A 21,515-nucleotide genomic window follows, 5' to 3' on the forward strand; every position below is an offset into this window, starting at 1 on the left:
GTGATCAGAGGCACTGTAAGCCAGAACAGACGCAAAAGTGGTTTCCTGATGACGTATGACCTGTTTAAAGCTGTCGCCGCATAAATCTCCGTGCTACCAATGCCACCTTTAATTCTTAATAAATTTATGCTTTCTTCGTTGGTTAGCGCTTCCACATGGCTTAGTCTTCCATTTTATTCCACTGACTTCTATTAAGAGCGTGAAGTTTATGGCACATTTGGTCCTCATGTGTAATTATTCCTTGCAGTTATAAAAATTTTTTTTTTTCACTTGCTATGGTTGCCTTGAATGCTTGTATGCTCCATGCGACCTACCCGCTCCAGTCACAGGTTATGATTGGCTGTAGATATAGTGCCAAAGCTATATAATTTTATTCCGAGGCAAGGCGGACTCTATTCAAAGTAGGTCAATGATTTTCCTCTTATTTTCTACTACGTTTTTATAATTTCAGAGCCCTTAACTATCATTGTCTAGCACCCTCAATTGGGTGTTGCGGCTTTTCAGAAAAGACTAGCTCCGACCGCAAGCTCAAGTAAACTATTAGCCGCAAGTGTTGCAAGGCAGAAACGACTACTTTTTTTTTTCACCATCGCTGATGGAACGCTCCACGCCGAACGACTCATCAAACATGGTAGCGTATCCACCAGAGTGGCAGTGTGTTGCAGTACTCTGTAGGTTAAGATAAAATAAAGCCAACTCAGGGGGTTCAATTTTTCGAAAGCCCAATACGAGTGTTTCTTTTTTCCTGGCCATAACTGATGTTTTGAAAACTCGCCCACGTAGGTGACTTAACCGTGACTCAACAGCTTAATTCAGGTGAATTTCAGGCCTAACGTGAGCATAGAACTCCTTGTTGTTCAGTAAATAAGATTAGCTATGTAGCAGGAATATTGGGTCCTGCTCTAAAGCTGCTCGACAGGAAGCTTTAGCTCGAGGTCAACTCCGATATTCCAACTCAAATAGAAGCAAAGCAAAAATGCTTTCATGGTCGGGGAAACCGATGAACGGAGTATAATGAAATTTCCTGAATTTGATACAGAAAGCAAAGGTCAAGGAACTCCAACAAGCAAAATCTTGATTATGGATTTAGACACAGATTCCGAGCTAAAGCTTCCTTTAAAGGGGCCCTGAACGAGTTCTTACCGAAGTGGAGAAAATGACTCGAAGTGGAAATAGGTTATTTCAGAAATACTTTGTCACAAAAAGTACTTCAATGCGTTCAGCAGAAGCGGAGTTATTGGCAATCAAACACGGCCTCCGCTGTGCTGCCGTTCCTTCTTCGATGTCTTTCACTGGTTGCTTACTGGCTACGGTGTGGGGTGCTAGGCACGAGGTCGCGGGATCGAATACGGGCCTCAGCCGCCGCGTTTTCGTGGAGGCGAAATGCGAAAACGACCGTGTACTTGGATTTAGGTGCACGTTAAAGAACTGCAGGTGGTCCAAATTTCTGGATTTCCCCACTATGGCGTGCCTCATAATCAGATCGCGGTTTTGGCGTATAAAACCGTATAAATAAATTTTCTTTGCCTTGCGCTGCGAAAGCTACGGCGAAGCGGGGCGTGCCCACAACGATCCGCCTTCTAAATGTCACCTTGGGGCGCAGCTACAATTTCATTTTGGATGTTGCTGTAGACGCCACGACTAACGCCGTTGGTGCCTATGCGCTAAACTTAAGCCAAACACGGTTGCCCTCGGCGAACCGCAGTGCGCTTAGCCAGTGGACTCGTGGCGGCACCCCGCGGCGGCCGCGGTATCTACGCCGTGTAGCCGACCGCAGCCTGGTATCAGCTAGCGGCCAGTAGCAGCGGTCTAAGGGAATGACGAAAAAAAGTGTCCAATGACGAAATAAAGCGCCCAGAAGAGAGTGAGGGCAGGGCCTTCTGTCTGTTGAAGAGAGAGCGTTAGAGAGAAAGGTGATTTCGCGATCCGCTTGCGAGCTCCACGCAGCCCGTACGACAGCAAAACTTGGCCGAGAAGATGTTCACAGCAGCGTAAGCTGCTCGCGGAGCCCGAGGGGTGGTTAAGGTTTCCTTCTAAAGAATACAGGGTGATAGTTTTAAAGTATCCCCGAATTTTTCAAAAGCGCCTGTTGCAGATAACGTAACTCTCCTCGAGCTCGATTATTCAGAAAGGTGGACATTAATTGCACGAAAAATCAAAACGCGCATTCAAATAATTAAAAAAAATATTCACGAATTGCTCAGCTCAATAAGAATATAGAGGAACACGCACGAGATTTGCAGAAACAAAAATGAGATGAGGTGCGTAAATGTGTAGACGGAAGGATAAAACGTGGAGGCAATTGGAGTCTGCTCAGGCATCTGGTCAACGAAAAAGGCACTAAATCGAACAGACGTACAGCAGTGGCGAAACTTGTACACCAGGAAAGTCAGGCTGCAAGCGCAGAGAGCATAATGGAGCGATTGGCTACTAAATATTTGCCCCTCAGGAAAGAGGATCAAGATGTGAGTTATCCCGATTACTTAAGAGTAGAATGCAAATATATGGATCGGGAATTCACCGAAAGTGAGGTACGCACGGCACTGTATGATCTGAATAGTAGGTCAGCAGCTGGCCCGGATGGCATCTCTAACAGATTGCTCAAGAATTTGGACGACGAATCAATAAAATATCTGACCACATACATTAATGAACTATGGAAAGATGGGGTATATCCAGAAGAATGGAGGACAGCCAGTACTATCTTAATACCAAAGCCGGGCAAGCAACTGAACTTGGATAATCTGAGGCCAATTTCGTTAACATCATGTCTAGGGAAGACAATGGAGCATGTCATATTGAACAGGTTAACGAAATATGTGGAGGACAATGACATACTACCGTACCATCTGATTGGTTTCAAATCAGGCTTGTCCACACAAGATGCCATGTTGTTAATCAAGCATCAACTGCTATTAGCTAAACCAAAACAGACTGGAGCTCTCTTGGGGTTGGATGTCGAAAAAGCTTTTGACAGAATTAAGCATAAAGCAATACTTGAAGTGATTTCAAGCATCAATTGCTATTAGCTAAACCAAAACACGCTCGAGCTCTCTTGGGGTTGGATGTCGAAAAAGCTTTTGACAGAATTAAGCATAGAGCAATACTTGCTGGGATTGGGGAGAAAACATTATGAAGTGGTCAAAACCTTTCTTTGCAATCGTTCAGCTCACCTTAGATTCGGGGATATTAAATCAAAGAAGATGGATCTAGGTGACAGAGGGACGCCACATGGGTCGGTCTTGTCACCTATGCTTTTCAACCTGGCGATATCAAAAGTGGAAAAGGGATTAAAAGGGATAGAGGGCATTCACTTTACCATTTATGCAGACGATGTGACTAAATGGACCACTGAAGGAAGTATGGGACATGCGGAAAGCAAACTTCAGCAGAGCATTTATGAGGTAGAGTCTATTCTAGAGGACATGGGACTCACGTGCTCTGCTAATAAGTCTGAACTCCTTGTACTCAAGAACAGAAGAAGGGGTAGAAAACCGAGGGGATATGTTCCCGAGGAAGAACCCAGGTTAGTACTAAGCACGAAGGCAGGCGAATCTATTAAGCAAGTAGAATCCATCAGAGTCTTAGGGTTATTCCTGGAGGCAAACGGGGCAAACGGAAGAACAATACGACACATCACAGGCAAGACTGTGGAGGTAATAAGACTGCTAAGGAGAATCACTAACAGACACAGAGAGATGGGAGAGGAGAGCGCCATGAGACTGGTCCACGCTCTCGCCTTGTGTCACTTCTCCTATGTAGCTGGGATGCTCAGTTGGACATAGACAGAGCTAAACAAGTTAAACAGAATAATTAAAAGGCTAGTCAAAACAACAGCCGGGTTACCGATTAACACGCCGGATAATAAATTAATGAAACTGGGGCTCCAGAACACAATAGCCGAGATAATTGAAGCTCAGCAAATTGCCCACAGAGAGAGGCTCTCTGGAACAAGGTCAGGTAGAGCAATACTAGAAGAGGTAGGGTGGTGCCCAACCGAATCCAAAATTTCAGGTGAAGGCACAGTAGAACTAAAAGATAGCATAAGAGAGATAATCAAGACGACTCCTTTCCCCAGAAATATTCACCCGGTGCACAACCTGGAAAGACGAAAGGCAAGGGCCAAAGCTCTCCTGCAAGAGATAGAACACGACAGAGAACATGCGGCTTTTGTAGCTGCTGCATGGGTCAGAGGAAAGAAAGCCTTTACGGCAGTAGTAGTAGATGCCGATGGTCTCACTCGGGATGCTATTACAATCATGACTAAAGACATGACAGTCGTGGTACAAGTAGCGATAGCATTGGCTTTAAGGAATAATAAGTGGACGAAGATTTACAGTGACTCTAACATGGCTATTAGACACTTTACCACTGGCTTTGTAACCAAAAGGGCTGCCCAGCTGATCGGTGAGTTGGACGGCCAAGGGATCGAAATCCGCTGGTTTCCTGCACACATGGGGTCTGTCGATCCATCTCGTAAGAATTTAAACGAGATGGCTAACGCAGCTGCACGAGGACTTACTATCCGTGCACTACGCGACCAGGACCTTAATAATGTACAGGAGGAGAACAGGGACCAATTACTTACATATAATGGAATCACGACGCTTTATTACATGAAGTGAAGGAAATTCCCACTGCTACACGCTAAGCTCAATAGAGCTCAAGCGGTGACTGAGATTGTTGCAGACAAGAACTTATCCAAGTCCAAACTTTATTAATAAGCCATATCCTGAAAGAGAGGTACCAATCAATTGCGAGAAGTGTAATGGCATCATTACTTTGGATCAGATGCTTTGGCAGTGTCCTGTTACTTTCACAGACTGTGACAAAGAGAGAGACTGGTGGCGGCGAGTCCTACACAGTGGAGTTCTTTTCGAGCAAGTACAGGCCGTCCAGAAGGTGCCTTTCAGGCTGTAAGTCACAAGACGCAGCAAATCGTGATTAGGATTGCGTATGAAGAAATCGTACGTCGCAGGTTCCTGCTACGCTCACTCGGTCAACGCAAAGCCATTCACGATACGGCAGATGAAGTCTGTTATGGGAAATTTGCAAACACGGAATATGGCCGGTCATCGCAAAAGAAAGGGTAGTTGGCGATTTCGATGGCATAGGCCTTCATGCTTCGTATATATATAGAAGGCATTGTAAATGGTAATACCCTCAGTTCTCAGGTAACCCTTTTTACCAAGGTAACAGTTGCAGTGGGTTGTCACGCAGCTAACCTGCCAAATGGACGCGTATAGAGTAAAGAAAGCTAGCCACACTTACGATGGAGATGCCGTATTTGAATTCCCAGCGCGGTGGATCAGCGGGGAAGTTTAGCATGGTCATAGGCAGAATGCGGCAGTCTGTGCGTTTCCTGTCGGCGTAGGGCACATGGGTGAGGGCCACATAGAACGATGGCTCGGTGATGCCACTGCAGTTTCATAACGAGTCGTTAGAGAGTTTTAGCGCGTCCGGTATTCCCGTATACGTAATGGCATTTGCGCAATAACGGGCTACCGGACGCTGGTAACGACATCTTTTGTGGCTTCGTTTAACCACGATGACACAGACAGATTTCCGTGTTTATTTCTTTTAGTGTATTTATCGAAAACAACACCTAAAAAAGCAATGCAATCACAATTGCGCAACTGACAAAACTTTGAATACAGTTGGGTACAATGATAAGAGTTCTGTGCATGTGTGGATGAGCTCTGCGCCACCAACCAGGTCGCTCACGCTCACGCTTACGGTAACCAGGCAATCCGTAAACGGTAAAACTTTTGGGGACAAAGTGAATCTGTTCCAGTAGAGGCACTTGCGCTTGTCGCACGGGCAAATGTCTTCGGTTTAAAATAGTGCCCTTTGCGGTGGTTCAGAGGATACGATATGATGCTGCTGAACAAAAACAGTGGCTGACTTAGGACCCGGCAGCAGGAAGCGTATTACTGTGGAGGCGGAGAGCTCGAACAGCTCGAAAGAAAGAGACGCACTTGGACACGGGTGTTCGGACTGAGGGCGCGAGCGTTCTGGTGGCGTTCTGATCACTCTTGTTTCTATAAAAAGGCAAACTCGACGAAAACACAGACTAAGGCGGTCCACCTCTAAGGACTGTCCCCGTGGGAGCACGTTGCCTTCCGTGCCTTCTGGGGCCAGGGATGACCGTCCACGCTTTCCTTGCCATGCATATATTCACCAGGACATCATCGAATACTCCGCCGCGAAGTTCACGCTCCCCCAGCCATGCACCCGACTGCAGTGCGTACCGCGGCCGTAACCGCCCCTGGCTCAACAGATGCCGTTCACGCTCCCTTGACGTTGGGTCTGTTTGGCGTGACTACTGCAGCCGATGTCGCATTATCCGTGGACGCCTCCTGTGGCTGCTCGAGAGACTCGCCTGATAGTCTCACGGTCCGCATGCGAACCATCTCGGTGCTCTCGCTGGACTACGTCGCCTCCGACAACCTCCCGGTTCTCGCCTATAGCCTTATCATGGGCCAGCTGTTCGGCAAGTGCCAGAGCTCTGCGGGCTTCATGATGACGCCGTCCTTTAGGCGGAAACAACCAACGTGCTCGGCGCTCGTCATGCTTGGCCGGACCACACAAGGCTTGTCGGCTGCAGTAAACCACCTTCGCGGTGCCGCAAAATGATGGCACAAGTACGATGGCATCAGGGACCGGTCTTTGCCTGATTGGAGTGAAGCTTTGGAAGCTCCTTGCGGCCGGCTCTGCTGCGCCGGCAGCGATTCTGACCAGCACTGCTCCGCGGACTGGTCTCGCGAGATACACCGCGTCGACGCGGCAGTTGTGCCCGGCAGCGCCTGGGTAGAGAGGTGCGTAGGCAGCCCCACCGCAGGCCACCAGTGGCTGCGCCGTCACCTTCGCCTTAGAAGTTGGAATGCGCACGGCGACCACGACTCCTATTTTTACATGGCCGTCTACGCCAGCTCAGCTTCTGCTCGGGAGCTGCACCATCTCGCCGCTGGAGCTGCACCCGGCAAGGTTTTGGCAGGCTGGCTCGCGGCCCGCGTTGCTGTTCACCGCGGTTGCGAGCTCATTATTCTGCCACGGGTCTCGGACTCTGTTTTGGCATCCTGCACCACAGCGTCACTGCCACAGCCCCAGATCACGCCCCATCCGCTGCAATCGGCGACGCAGCTTCCAAGCTCCACACAACAACCACATCACGACCCCACAGCAGTCAATGGTCGTATGAATGCGGAGACATTCATTGCCAACGAGAGACCGCAAGAGACTATCGACGTGCAAGGCGCACAGGCGACCATCGCAAGAGACGCACAAATGACCAGATGTTGTCGGATGTACCGGCGCGAAATCAGAGACCTATTGCTAACACGGCGGCAGCTTCTGCACAAACCGACAGCTTTGGTTTTGAGCGTTTCACGCGGAACAGTCAGGATTGCGTAAATGCCACGTTAACGGAGCTTAACCCTGATATGCGGCGTACCACGTGGGCACACAGCAGCGCCGTGTTCGCACCTTGTTGGTTCCTGCCGGGAAGCAAACGTCTAGCGACAGCAGAGCGCCGAGTGCCAACGGCAAGTGGTCATTCCAGTCTTGAAGTAGCCACACAGGCCACGACGGGAATATGGCGTGAACGATTCTGCGCGTTCACATGCGATGTGTGCATTGACCAAAGTCTTGCGAGGGCCAGTGCAGGGATTATCCTGTGCTCAGAATCGTCGTCGATGCGGGCGACCATTGCCTTCGTAACGGGCGTTGACGGTATTCCCGGATCCGGCCAGTATCACAATGTCGTTGCATGTAGTGGACTAATCAAATTTCCAGAAGCAGGAAACAACCGCATGGCCGTGCGAACTGCCTGCAGTACTCGCGGGCACAACTGACGCACCTGCGGCGCTACGCTGGCCTTGCAGCCGCGCGAACCGCGGTCCGGCTCCCGGCACGCGACCTCCCGGCTTGGGCAGCCGACATCTGTGCTGTGGCACGGAGACCCACCCTCGAGCCCGGGCTACAATCGCGCCTCGCAAGCCCGAGCAGTGCCGCTGATAAGGCAGCATCGAGTCGGCATCAAGTGTCTGTCAGCTGAGGGCTACAGCACCGCCAGCCCGACGCTCAAGCCGGCCAGTTCAACGCTTCCTTGGTCGCCAACCTTGGCGAGAACTCTCAACTTACGGCGTCCTTAAACGAATCTGTAACTTTGGCACGTTAAACTCTGAACTTTAAATTTCATTTTCGTGTAAATATCGGCGCTAAATTAGGCGAGTAGATAGAATTGAAGCGGAACTCCAAATTAAATGTTAGAAAAAAGACAAAGCAACAAAAATTGTCATTGCAAATTTCGCACCTGAACAGGTCAGGGTGGACGGGTCGTCATTTTCCTATTCCGAGTCTTTCTTGCACATGAGTATCTTAACAGAGCACCTGCTCTCGTTCATTCTCGAACACATGGTTCCGGTACACTTTCCTATTTGAATGTCTTTGACTGAGACGTCATGGACAGCTGACACACGCATCTGCTCGCGGTGTCGCCGCCTGTCCTTCTCCTCTTTGCGATTTCTTTGAGGCGAGCAGTCCTCGCACTTGCAAGCGTCACTTATTTGATATTCTGACACTGGAACAAACAACTCTACCGAAAATGTGCTTCATTAGCCCTTAACTATACCACCTGAGAGGTGATGGCATGTGTCACTTTCTTAACTAAAACGCTATATCAGGGAGTTCTGCCGCACTTTGGTACTGTTTAGTCGAAGTTTTTTTTTTAACAATGCATGTCCAGTGATATTCGATACAAGTTTTAGTCAAATCGGTGGTTCCTAGAATAAACTAATGTCAGTGGGGTTTCGCAACGCAACACTTGTCAATTTCATCCAAAACCGTAATGACAGCGAGTTGAGCGCTGAAACAGACAAGCGACGATTAACACGGACCTACACAAGCGCTGTTGCTGCCTCAATTATTCGTCCCTTGCCTGGTTTCAGCGCTGTGGCCGCTCTGCCTATGATAGCTAACATCTTTTTGGAACATGTTTAATCAGATGCAGCAAATAGTAGTTGAATTTTATGGCAGAATCTATCTTGTACACGGAGAGTAAGAAAGATCAAAGAAAGAACAACACACACTGAAATTGAGAAAAATAGGCAAACAAAAACGCGTTAGAATGTAATACTACGGCAACAGCAAAATTCATCAACCCTGTACGCATTTGACAACAGGAACTGTTATAAGCTGTTTTTAAATATTTGAACTAAATTATTACGAAACATTAACAAAATCTAGTTAAAAAGACATGAGGTTAACTATTAGACTGAAAGTTAGAAAAGCTGTTATCCGTTCACTGAAACTTCAGTCTCGACATGTCGCAGATGGTTTAGAAATGTAACGGCAAACGACTTGCTTGGATCTGTCGATGTTCTGATAAAGGAACGGTTCATCGAAGAGTGCGCCGACGACAGTGTAGAACGCTGGAGCGGGCACGTTCGACGGTACTTGGGAGTTTACGTGCTCGCGGATATCCTGCAGAAAAGAAAACTTAAAAATTCGGAAAATAAAGGCGCTTACGTAGCAGCATTTATAATTTCAAATCCCAGTAGAAAGAGAAGCGAGAATAAATTATATAAAGTTAGTAAATTCGGGTTTAATGGCGCAAAAGCGACTAAGGCCATGCTGCGCCAGCCACAAGATATTAGGAATTCAAATGTTGGAGCAGCGGAAGCTGTGTTACCTTAGAGTCTGTGTAAAAAACCGGTTTCTTCTAGAAAGTTGAACAAGCCAGTGAAGGGCACTAGCGGTTTATCTCCGAGTATTGAGGCGGGGTGTAAAGGTATATGTAAGTTATATAGATTCTGTAAAAGCTTTTTTCTCTGTGTTTCGATATTTGGACATGTCATAATAATGTGCATTACTGTGAGGGGTTCATGGCACTCCTCGCAAGTTGGCGGGTTTTCGTTTTGTAGTAGAAAATTGTGTGTCAGGTGTGTATGCCCGATTCAGAGTCTACAAAGGATCACCTCATAGAAGCGTTGCTGGTTACTGCACGACTTCCATTCGCTAAGCAGGGGTTTTATTGTGTGTAACTTGTTATTTGTGCAAGAGTCCCATTCTAGTTGCCACTTTGATGTCAGGGCCTTACGAATCGCTCGGATACTATCTTTGTATGGAAGTGTTGTTTGCGTTATACCTTTGTGTGCTGCCATGAACGCGCATCTATCTGCTGCTTCATTGCCTGGTATCCGAACACGGATTGGGACCCAGCAGAATCGTAAGGTTCTTCCGTATTCGTTATAGGCCAACATGTTTAGGATATCACCAAGTAAGGGTTCAGAGAGAGAGCGAATCAACTTTTGTACTGAGCCCTTAGTGACGGTTTGTGCGCGCTGGCACCAGATGGGGTGGAACCTTCTTCTCAGGTCCCATATGCGTCCAGCGGGTCCTGGCCCCTAGCCGCCAGCGCGAGCTGGGTCCGTAGGTCGGGGCTGGACAACAAGGTCTCCCATCGCTCAGGGGGGTTGGGGCTGGGGAGGGTGCGGGGTAGGGATGGTGGGGGTTCTTGAGCTTAGTGCACTCTGCAAGGATGTGTGCTAGAGTGCCTTTTGACCGTCTGCAAAAAGGGCATGAAGTGTCATGCTCTGATGGAAACATCTTATGCAAGAGCACGGGATGCGCTAGCGACCCCGCTTGCGTGCGTCGCACGATTGTTTGCTGCATTCGGCTGAGTTGCGGATGCGGACGGGGAAGCCTACATCTGCCGTTTCTGTACATCTGCGTGATTTCTTTGTAGCTTGTCACGGGGTGCGGTAGCTCTGGCTCGTCCTCGGCCCGGAATGGCAGTTCTCGGGCATAGTGGCCGGCGAGTGCGTTGCCTTCCACTTGCGAGTGAGCCGGGACCCACACGAGCTCAACGGCCTCGGAGTTAAGGTTTAGAGCTCTGAGTGCGCTAAACGAATCAGTACAAAATCAGTAGAATCAGTATAAACGAATCAGTCCCTAAATCAAGTAACACTCATTCCCCCGATAACTATCGTCCTATATCACTGACAAGTATACCATGCAAAATATTGGCGCATATTATACATTCTCATCTGATTGATTTCCTTGAGTCTAATTTCTTCTTTTCGACTGAACAACGCGGTTTCAGGAAAACATTTTCATGTGAAACGCAACTCCTATGTTTTACTAATGACCTGTTTACCCATACTGATATGGGCTTCGATGTAGACTGCGTGTTTTTGGACTTTGGAAAAGTTTTCGACACTGTTTCACACGATCTCCTCATTCTTAAACTTAGCATGCTTAACATTGACCCTAATGTACTAAACTGGATTAAAAGCTTTCTGTCTAATCGAACTCAGTACGTTTCAGCTAATGAATGTTCATCCTCTCGCACTTCCGTAACATCGGGTGTACCACAGGGATCGGTACTGGGTCCCCTGCTTTTCCTCATTTACATAAACGACCTTCCTAAATGCATTTCCCATTCATCTCTCAGGCTTTTCGCAGATGACTGCGTCATTTATCGCAAAATAACTAACCACACTCATTCTGATTTGCTTCAAGATGATCTTAGAAGCATATCCAACTGGTGCGATAAATGGCTCATGCGACTAAACGTTAATAAATGTAAAACAATGCATGTATCAAGCCGCACTAACACTGACAACACGCGTGTTTACTTACTTCACGATACTTCTCTTGAATCCGTGAACTCGTACAAATACCTAGGTGTCCATATTTCACGTAACGTATCATGGCATACGCACATCAAACACGTCACTAATAACGCTAACCGGGTTCTTGGGTACTTGCGTCGAAATTTCTCTGCTGCGTCTATGCCGATAAAGCTTACCCTCTACAAAACATTAGTGCGACCAAAGCTAGAATATGCATCCACCGTATGGTATCCCCATCAAATCACACTGATAAACACACTAGAATCCATGCAGAATTGTGCAGCACGTTTCATCTTATCTAACTATTCCCGTTACGCCAGCATTACTTCCATGAAAAACACACTTACATCACCGGAGCTTTCATTGCGCCGTAAATGTTTTAGACTGCGTCTTTTCCACAGGCTGTATCACAACCCACGATTAAAGAATCATCTTATTACTCGCCCTTCATACATTTCATCCCGTTTCGATCACGTGTTTAAAGTTGATGTTCCATATTTTAGAACAAAGATGTGTCATGGTTCTTTTATTCCTAAAACCAGCGCCGACTGGAACGGCCTTCCTCTCTCCATCGCTGCCATTTCTGACGTTGGCAAGTTTAAGACTGCTGTATTTTCTGCCGTTTTGTAATACCTACTATTGTATAATTATGTACTTTTTTTTCTCACTTGCCACTCCTTTCTGTAATGCCTTCGGGCCAGGAAAGTACGCGAAATAAATAAATAAATATAGGATAGCATTCATCAGCTTGTCGCTGGTAATTTTTTTTGCTGCCGTCCATATCGCAAAAACTTCAGCGGTAAACGCTGAAGAAAAATTATTTATCCGAATGCTATTTTGCCAATTTGTCGTTATTATTCCGACACTTACGTATTCTTGTGTTTTGGAGCCGTCAGTGTAAAATTCTGTGATTTTTGTATTTTTCTTGAATAGCTCGGAACTCTTGTATTATGTGTTCTTGTGGAATGTCTTTTTCTTTAAATGTGTTAGTGTCCGGTCACATAGCTGTGAAAAGGTGTACCATGGTGGCAATCTTGGTGGCCTTTCAGCAGCCTACAGGGCTGAGGACATCATAAGCTTGACAGTATTCTTCGTATCGTAAGATTAGTGGCCGAAACATGTTCGGTTTGCTTGTGTAGGGTATCTGTGATTTGCACTGTGTTACGATGCTGTAGCATATATGTTGTGGTGATGATTGAATTCGTAGTACATAGGAAAGTGTCAGTAGTGCTCTGCGTTGCTGTAAGGAAGGCTTATTGCAGTCCACATATAAACTTTGGACAGGCAATGTTCTGTAGGCACCGCTTGCCAGTCGTAGGCCGAGATTATGAACTGGGTTGAGTCGCTTGATCTATGACTGCCTAGCTGCACCATAAACTACACTACCACCGTAGTCGCGGATGCTACGTACGAGGGACCGGTATACACGTAGTAGACAAGTTCGGTCAGAGCCCCAGTGCTTGTGCGATAGCACTTTGAGGATATTTAATGCTTTATTTGCTTTATTTTGGTTGTGTTAATGTGGGCCAGGAAGTTCAGCCTTGTGTCAAATGTTACGCCTAAAATTTTGTAGTCTTCTTTGACCGGCAAGGTTGTACCATGCGAGAACTGTATTGACGTGCAACCCTCGTTTTTTGTGAGAAGAGAACTGTAACAGTTTTTTCTGTTGAAAAACGGAATCCATTTTTGTCAGCCCATTGTACAAGGTTATTTATGGTTATTTGTAGTTGTCTTTCGCAAGTGGGTAGATTTGAGGTGCGGCAAGCCACTTGCAAATCGTCGACATATATTGAGTGCATAACAGAGGATGGTATGATCTTATTAACAGAGTTCATTTTGATTATGAATAGTGTCGTGCTCAGAATACAACCCTGTGGAACGCCATTTTCCTGTGTAGATGTGCGTGAAAGTATTGTGCCGAGACGCACCTGAAATGTCCTATTTGCCATAAGATCAGCTAGACAGTTAAGCATTCTGCCACGCACCACGTGGTATCATACGCTTTCTCTAGATCGAAAAATACTGTGAGACAGTGTTGTTTGTGTGGAACCGCGTTAAGTATTTCATGTTCTAGTCGTACGAGGTGGTCAGTTGTCGAGCAGCCCTTTCTGTATCCGCACTGGTGCGTGTCCATTATGTTCCGTGATTCAAGGATGAATGTGAGCCTTATGTTTATGATACTCTCGTAGGATTTGGCTAGACAGCTTGTTAAGGCAATGGGCCTGTAGCTGCTTGGGGACGTTGCGGGTTTACCTGATTTCAAAAAAGGCACTATTACTGCGTTTTTCCAGTCTGTAGACATTACACCAGATTCCCCAGATCTTGTTGAAAAATTTAAGAAGTGTTTCTGCTGATGCTTGGGATAGGTGTGCCAACATTGTGTAGTGGACACGGTCAGGACCTGTTGCTGTTTTTTTACCGGCCGAGAGAACCCTGTTCAGTTCTTGCATTGTGAGGACGTTATTATAAAGTTCCTTTGAAGCCCCAGTGGTGGGCAGTCTCTGTTTCTCCGGCGATTCTTTATATTTTAAGAATGAATTTGAATAGTCTGCTGAGCTGGAGATGTTGTAGAAGTGTTCACCTAATGAGTTGGCCTGGTCCTGCAGTGTTGTTTGTGTGCCTGGACATGTCAGTAGTGGTATTGTGTATGACGTGTACTCTCCTTTAAATTTCCTTACCTGGTCCCACATTCGTTTTGAGGTGACCGTATTATTAATGGAAGATACATATTTTTGCCATGACGATTTTTCTGCCTCTCTTCGAATAAATCGTGCTTTGGCTTTGGCCTGTTTGAAATTTAAAAGGTTGCTATAAGTGGGGTACCTCCGTAGGATTCCCCAGGCCTTACTTTGTTTCTTTTTGGCTTCGGTACACTCGTTCGTCCACCAGGGATTTATCCTTTTGTGTACAATACCGGACGACTGGGGTACTGCCTTTTCTGCTGCAGAGATTATGACCTCAGTGATTTTTTCGTTAAGTTCGTCAATGCTTAGTTCTTGTGAAAAGACAACTTCCCGTTTCGCGTTTTCCGTAAAAAGCGGCCAGTCAGCGAGCTGTAATTTTCACTGGCGTGGCCTAGTGATTAAGGTTGGTGGTGATGATAAAAATTTGATGATTGCGGGCAAGTGATCACTGCCATAAGACTTGTCGATGGTTTCCTATTTAAGATCATTAAAAAGAGATGGTGACCAAAAAGCCAAATCTAAACAACTAAAAGTGCGGGAAGTCGGTGAAAAGTATGTCGGTGCATCTGAATTTAAAAGGGAGATATCATTTGACAGAATAAAACTTTCAACCATTTTCCCTCTTTGGTCAGTTTTGATACTGCCCCAAAGAGTACCGTGTGCATTAAAATCCCCCACTAAAACAAATGGCTCCGGTAATTGACCTGTTATATTTTCTAAGTCTTTGGTGGGAAAATGGGAGTGGGGTGGGATATATAGCGAGCAAATGGTGATGGTTTTGGGAGTTATAAGGGTGACAGCAACGGCGTCGATATGACTGATAATTGGAACTTCTCTAACTGCAATAATGCCCTGCACAACAATGGCTACACCACCCGAAAGTCGGTTCAGGTGAGTACGGTCGCGCCGTACAACACTGAAACCTTTTAAAATATGTTTCTGTTTTTCGCCTAGGTTTGTTTGCTGTAAGCACAAGGCCACAGGAGAGAAGTTAACAGGTCTTTAATGTCACCTAAGTTATGTAACAGACCTCTAAAATTCCAGTGAATAATAAAATCCATTATGGAATTGAAGGGTAAAAAATGCCTTTAACAATTGAATAGGAGATAGGAAAGATAATAGGTGACGCAGATCTCAGGAAGGATGGTACAAAGGAGCCATAACCTTCAGGTTATCGCCTTCTTATTTCGGGTGGTTATTGGGATCTTGTCCCTCTTACCGCGCTCAAGAGAGCGCTTGTCGTTCGGTGTCACTGACACCGGGGCTTTTGTTTCGACCCTCCATTGCTCTCTCTGAGGCGCTGGAGGACCGAGAGTTTAGCGCCGAGGCACGTGTCTCAGGCAGTGGAGTACGCTTAATCTTAGAGCCCTGCGGGACTGGTGTCTGCAATCGAGCCGAAGGGAAATACTATATTAGGCATTACGATTATCTATCAAATTAAAAAAATAAGCGCGCTTTATTTGCATTCCTTCGTGCTAGGAAGGTGCTACCAACACCGTTAACATTAGACTCAATTCTTTTGACCCCGCAAGAACTGGCCGCCTCCCTAGAAGGGATTACCAAATGCATCGAAAATCGATTGACGGCCCCGCTTCCGGCTATTCATTCTACTTTCAATCCTTCGGATGGCTTCACTCCAATTTCCTTATCTGAACTAAACGACACTGCACTATGTTTAGCGAATTCAGCCCCTGGCCCTGATGGTGTCACAAATGCAATGTTAAAAAAATTGTTACAGGAATCGCCTAACGTTCATTTAGACCTGGTGAATTATTCAATTAAATATGCTTGGATTCCGTTGCAATGGAAGCTCGTCAAAATAATATTGATGCTTCAGAAACAAGGAAGGAAGGTATGTATTGGAGAAAATTAGGCCCATTGCGCGTACATCAAACGTAGCAAAATTCATTGAGAAGCTTCTTCACCTTCGTATCATGAAAGTTAATAATGACAATTCCATTCTTAGTCCCTGTCAGATAGGTTTCAGGGCCAGCTGCTCTATCTGGCATGGCCACGTTGACTTAGAAAGCCGAATACAACTCGCTGACACTCGATATCGCTAAAGCATACGACACTGTGGAGCACACTGTATCGATCAATCGGTTAGCATCCTGTGGTGTTTCTGGGTATTTAGTAGCGTGGATTCAGTCTTTCCTAGGTGAAACAGAATTCTATTACTACGAACATATCCAGCTTTTCTGGACACGTACCAACTAGCGCCCCATGCGGCCCCGGCACGAAGCTAGCGCGTTTTCAATGGAACGAGCGGGTTTTTCGCGAATAACAAAAGCTGCAGGTCGATTATTGAAAAAGGCAGGTGACAGACGTGTTCTGGAAGACAATCCACACGAGCCAAGTGCAGTGATCACTCTATGGCACGTAAGAATTTTGTTCCCACGGTTGTTAAAGATTAAGCAATGGAAGCCTATGGAAACGACGAAAATTTGTACTCGATTTTCGAGGCAATAACGGCGCCTGTGATAAACGTACGGCGTCTATCGTAATACCCTGTGCAGCGTAAGTAGTCCGGACACTCAGCTTTCGATTGATGCCTATCTCGACTCTCCACACATGGCGTAACACTGTTCCCGAAAGCGTTTTTTCTAACACTGTCGTGCAAATTAACGTTGTATCTATAAAAACATGAGCGTACCGCTTAGCAAACAATCGGAAGCCGTGGCCGAGTGGTGAAATCGCGCACACATTTTGCCCCGCGTCACGGTTGCCGCGGTTCGATTCCCCCTTCGCAGTTTTTTTTAAGCCGCATAGGACCTAGTTTTGTAGTCTCTCACTAGATGGCAGAAACACAAAACTTAAGATTCGCTTTCGGTTCTGGTTTTCCACTGGTGCTCTTGAAATAATATGTTTTCTATTTTCTCTTCCTAAAACGTAGCAGTGTCGTGTTCATTTGTTAAGTCATCGCTTTTGTGAAGATTTTATTTATCGGACATCATAACTAGAAGCTTGCGCATGGCTTCGTGTTATGCAAAAAAAAAACTTTCATGCTTTGTAACGTGGAACCTGGGTGAACAAAATGGCTATTCTTATTGCGTTCTTCTGGAAGGTCTGTTTTCTTCGACTTTCGGCTCTCCTCAATGGCACACACTCCGAGTGAAGCACGTCCACCTGTCCCACAATGCCGCCCGGTGGCCAGTGCCATTCCTATGCAACATTCGTGTGGAACAAAGGGTCTGCTAGGCTGAGTCGCTGCCCGAACGTTATTAATTTCTAAATATTCATCCAAATAAGAGATGCACCAACTAGGAGAAGATGTGCAACGTTTGGATTAATAGCTACTGTTAATGCGTTCCCTACAGCCAAGTGGTATGAATCCGTAGGTGTGGCCGTAAAAAAAAATTGGGGGACGCTTAAGCTTCGCCTTCAAGAGTGGAACGCGACAGCGTTCCCGTCCACCCGCCAAGGAGTGTAAGACAGTGGGCTACGGCGCAGCGACTGCGCGCCCCGCATGGGACGCGGTGAGCGTCGAGCAGCGCCGCGTTCGGCGCGGCAACGAAATGTGCGCCTGAGCAAGCGACGCACGCCTGAGCCTTACAAACAGCTCGTTTCTAAGGCAACACCGCATTCACTAGAGACGCTTTTGTACCGCTTTGAAGCATCGAACTCGTGGCTGAGAAAAGTGTGTTCTATTGTTTCGGGTGCTGGGATGCTGTCTACCATTGGGACATCTTACAGAGAACACTAAAGAAGGACTTTCCGATTACACCATATGGGATTCGTTTCTTGCCTACTCTAAATGAAGACAAAGTACCCTATGACATGTTCATGCTGGTGTCCTTACATAGTTTATGGAAAACTAGAATGGCCGTGAGACATGTCGAAGTAAATGCCCGGCCTGTTAGAGAATACTTCATTGAAAGCATTTGTCATATTAAGGAAATGTATAATTTGCAAAAAGAAAAACCAACATGGCTCAGTGTGATGACTGAGCTAGCGAATTTTAAGCGTTTTTAGCCCTGTGACTGCCAACCAATGGCAGAGATGTTGTCGTGACCGTTGTCTATTGTTAAAATGTCTTGTTTTGTAGCCTTGTTGCCATGTCGGTAATAAAGAAAAAAAAAACTCGTGGCTGAGTGGTAGCGCCTCCGTCTCACACTCCGGCGACCCTGGTTCGATTCCCACCCAGCCCATCTTGCAAGTTGTTTTTTATTCATGAAGTGCCTGCTGGAATTTATCGCTCACGGCCGACGACGCCGACACCGACGACACCGGCTTTCTGCGACACGAGCTCCTTAACGCTGTCGCGTTAAAACCATTTGAATAAACGTCCCGTGCTGTGTCTACCCCGGTCGCCCTACAGAGACTTGAAGTAGTAGCTTAGCGCAAATACAACCACAGACACAAGGAAGACAGACAAGGACAAACGCTACTCACAACTGTTTAATCGAAGGGAATGATAGTAAGGATACTACTTCAAGTATGGACGACCAACTAGCCCAACAGTCAACTCTTCTAGAAGCCCTACAGAGAAACTAGCTTGACTAGGCGTCAGCCTTTAGGAGCAACATATATCGCTAAAGAATGCTGCGCATTCTTTAGCGAGTACGCCAGTAATTTAGTAGCAAAATCGTGTCTGTAACGCCGAAAAACTTGACGCATTTCCCATATAAATATGGGACGCATTCCCTCATAAATATGGGAAATATGTTATATTATGGGAAATATGTTATTATTTCCGATAAATATGTTAGATCTTATGGGAAATATTTATATTTCCCATACTAAGGGTTGGGGTGGCCAACTTGAAATTGGAAGTGGCATCAGCATAAATTTGGGTGCGATGCAGGGATGGGCCAAGTTGAATTCGGTAGTGATATGAGTGTGGCCCAACCTAAATTTGGGATGAAATGGTAGTGAGCCATGCTGAATTTGAGGCTGATATGGGGGTGGTTCAACCTAAATTTGAGGTGATATAGGGGTGGGTAAGCCTAAGTTTGGGGGAATATGGGGGTGGGCCAGTTTGGATTTGGGGATGATATCGGGGTGGGAGAACCTAAATATGGCGGGTGGCCCACCCTAACCATGGGGGTGGTATGGGGCTGGGCCAAGCTGAATCGGAGGTGATGTGGGGGTGGGCTAACCTAAATTTGGGAGTGATTTGCAGTGGGCCATCCTAAATTTGAGGTGATGGAGGGGTGGGCTAGGCTAAGTTTGGGGCTGATATGGGGGTGGGCCAACCTGGATTTGGGGATCATATGGGGGTGAGCCATCCTAAATTTGGGGGTGACATGGAGCCGGGCTACACTAGCCTAACCGTGGGCGTGATGTGCGGCTGGGCCATACTGAATTGGGGGGTGATATATGGGGGGTGATTTGCACTGGGCCATCCTAAATTTGAGGTGATCTAAGGGTGGGCCAGCGTTAGTTTGGGGCTGATATGGGGGTGGGCCAACCTAAAAAACCACCAAATTTGGTGGTTTTTGGAGGCGGGCCAATCTGTATTTCGCGGTGATATCAGGTTGGTCCTACCTAAATGTGGGGGCAATCTCGGGATCGGCCCATCTGAATTTGGGGGTCATATGGGGGTGGGCCAACCTAAATTGTGGGGTGCGTCGACTCGAAATTTGGGGGCGATTTATTGAAATTCGTGGGTGGAACAACTTGAAAAATAGGGGTGGACCAATTGAAATTTGGCATTGGGTGAACTTGAAGTTTAAGGCTGGGTGACATGAAAATCAGGCGTGGCCGACTTTAAACTTGGGGGCGGGCTAATGTAAATTTGAGGGTGTGCCAACTTGAAACACCAGTGGCGTTTCTGCACCCTTTTCATCATCGCAAAGTACGTATATTAATAATTGTTAGTCAATACCCCTCAAGGTGAGCTACCACTCGAGCCTTCCCAGCCCACTGGGCTAATAATGTCACAAGAGTGCCCTCGTCGTGACGACGGCGACGTTCAATGTGGAGATCCACGAGAACTTGTCCCAGATCGATCTGACCATTTTCACACCAATGTAATCGCTAACACTACTCGCTCGTCCTAGACGCAACACAAGCTTACAACGGTCATAATTCAACTTTCAATCCCACGCTAGTCGACACGCTCTCAGTGCCCAATTGCCAACTGTAATAAATCGCTTTATGGTACAAATTTGGCGCTTCTTCAAGTCAATGTGCCCTCTGGTGGGAGGGTGCAAAACGACTTCCTCCTGTCGTGGGACTTCACCGCCCCTGTAGACCTGCTTTGACTGCTTTAACGCACCACCAGTGTTTCAACTAAGTGCCAAAATGCATATGTTGTTAGAAGGGGCTACCCTCTTGTCGTACCCGCCGTGGTTTCTCAGTGGCTATGGTGTTGGGCTGCTGAGTACGAAGTCGCGGGATCGAATCCCGGCCACGGCGGCCGCATTTCGATGGGGGGAAATGCGAAAACACCCGTGTACTTAGATTTAGGTGCACGTTAAAGAAACCCAGGTGATCAAAATTTCCGGAGTCCCCCACTACGGCGTGCCTCATAATCAGAAAGTGGTTTTGGCACGTAAAACCCCATATATTATTATTAATATTACCCTCTTGTCGTCAGTTGAAAGTTTTTGACCCTCAGCCGATATACTGAAATATAATTTTGAAAAAAAAATTCCCATTGAGTTACACTTGTGCGTTGCTGTGAAGTTACGAAGGAGAATGTTCAGAATTCCTGGACATCTTAGCGCTAGTAGAATGCAATGATTGTACACTTTTCTTTTAAACGACAGTGGTAAGCTCCCAATAAGGATTTGGTAATGCCTACTCCAACATATTTTTTGTTCTTCAGTAAACTTGCAAAAGGGCCGCTTTTACGGCAACCAACGTTAAAGAAGCACACAAACGACATATTACGTTAAACTTCAGTATTAAATTGCGCTTTCCAAGTACCAGAAGCAGGTCACTCTCACGGTGAGAGGACGCTTGGTCGAGCCAGAAAAGATGCCAAACAGCAATACGGGTGGCAGCTGCATATCGAGGTTCGCGTGCCAGTTCCCCCCGACGTCACGGATTTTCAAGACCTCTGCTTATATGATGGCAGTGAACAAGGGTTGTTCAGGTCGCATTCTAAAGAAACCAGGTGGCCAAATGAGCATATTTTTAAACATTTCTTTTTTATGCGAAGCATATTAACGTAGGTTTCGGGCCTTCGCGCGACGCCCGGCGGTGGCCACCATTGACCCTGAAGTGGGGTCACGTGACATGACGTCAC

At 46.6% G+C, this 21,515-nt stretch overlaps 1 protein-coding gene across 2 annotated transcripts in view; it reads right to left on the reverse strand.

Annotated features, from left to right (window-relative positions):
- LOC135921642 (uncharacterized) overlaps positions 1–21,515 on the reverse strand; it is an 80,410-nt gene that overhangs the window by 17,632 nt on the left and 41,263 nt on the right. For both annotated transcript variants that reach the window (XM_065455921.2, XM_070522820.1), the window contains 2 exons: positions 9,365–9,483; positions 5,272–5,419 (listed from right to left, as the gene is read on the reverse strand). In XM_065455921.2, the coding sequence (XP_065311993.1) occupies positions 5,272–5,419; positions 9,365–9,483 (267 nt within the window). The remainder of the gene's footprint in view (positions 1–5,271; positions 5,420–9,364; positions 9,484–21,515) is intronic.

The sequence above is a fragment of the Dermacentor albipictus genome, chromosome 8 (genome assembly GCF_038994185.2).
Source record: "Dermacentor albipictus isolate Rhodes 1998 colony chromosome 8, USDA_Dalb.pri_finalv2, whole genome shotgun sequence".
Lineage (NCBI taxonomy): Eukaryota > Metazoa > Arthropoda > Arachnida > Ixodida > Ixodidae > Dermacentor > Dermacentor albipictus.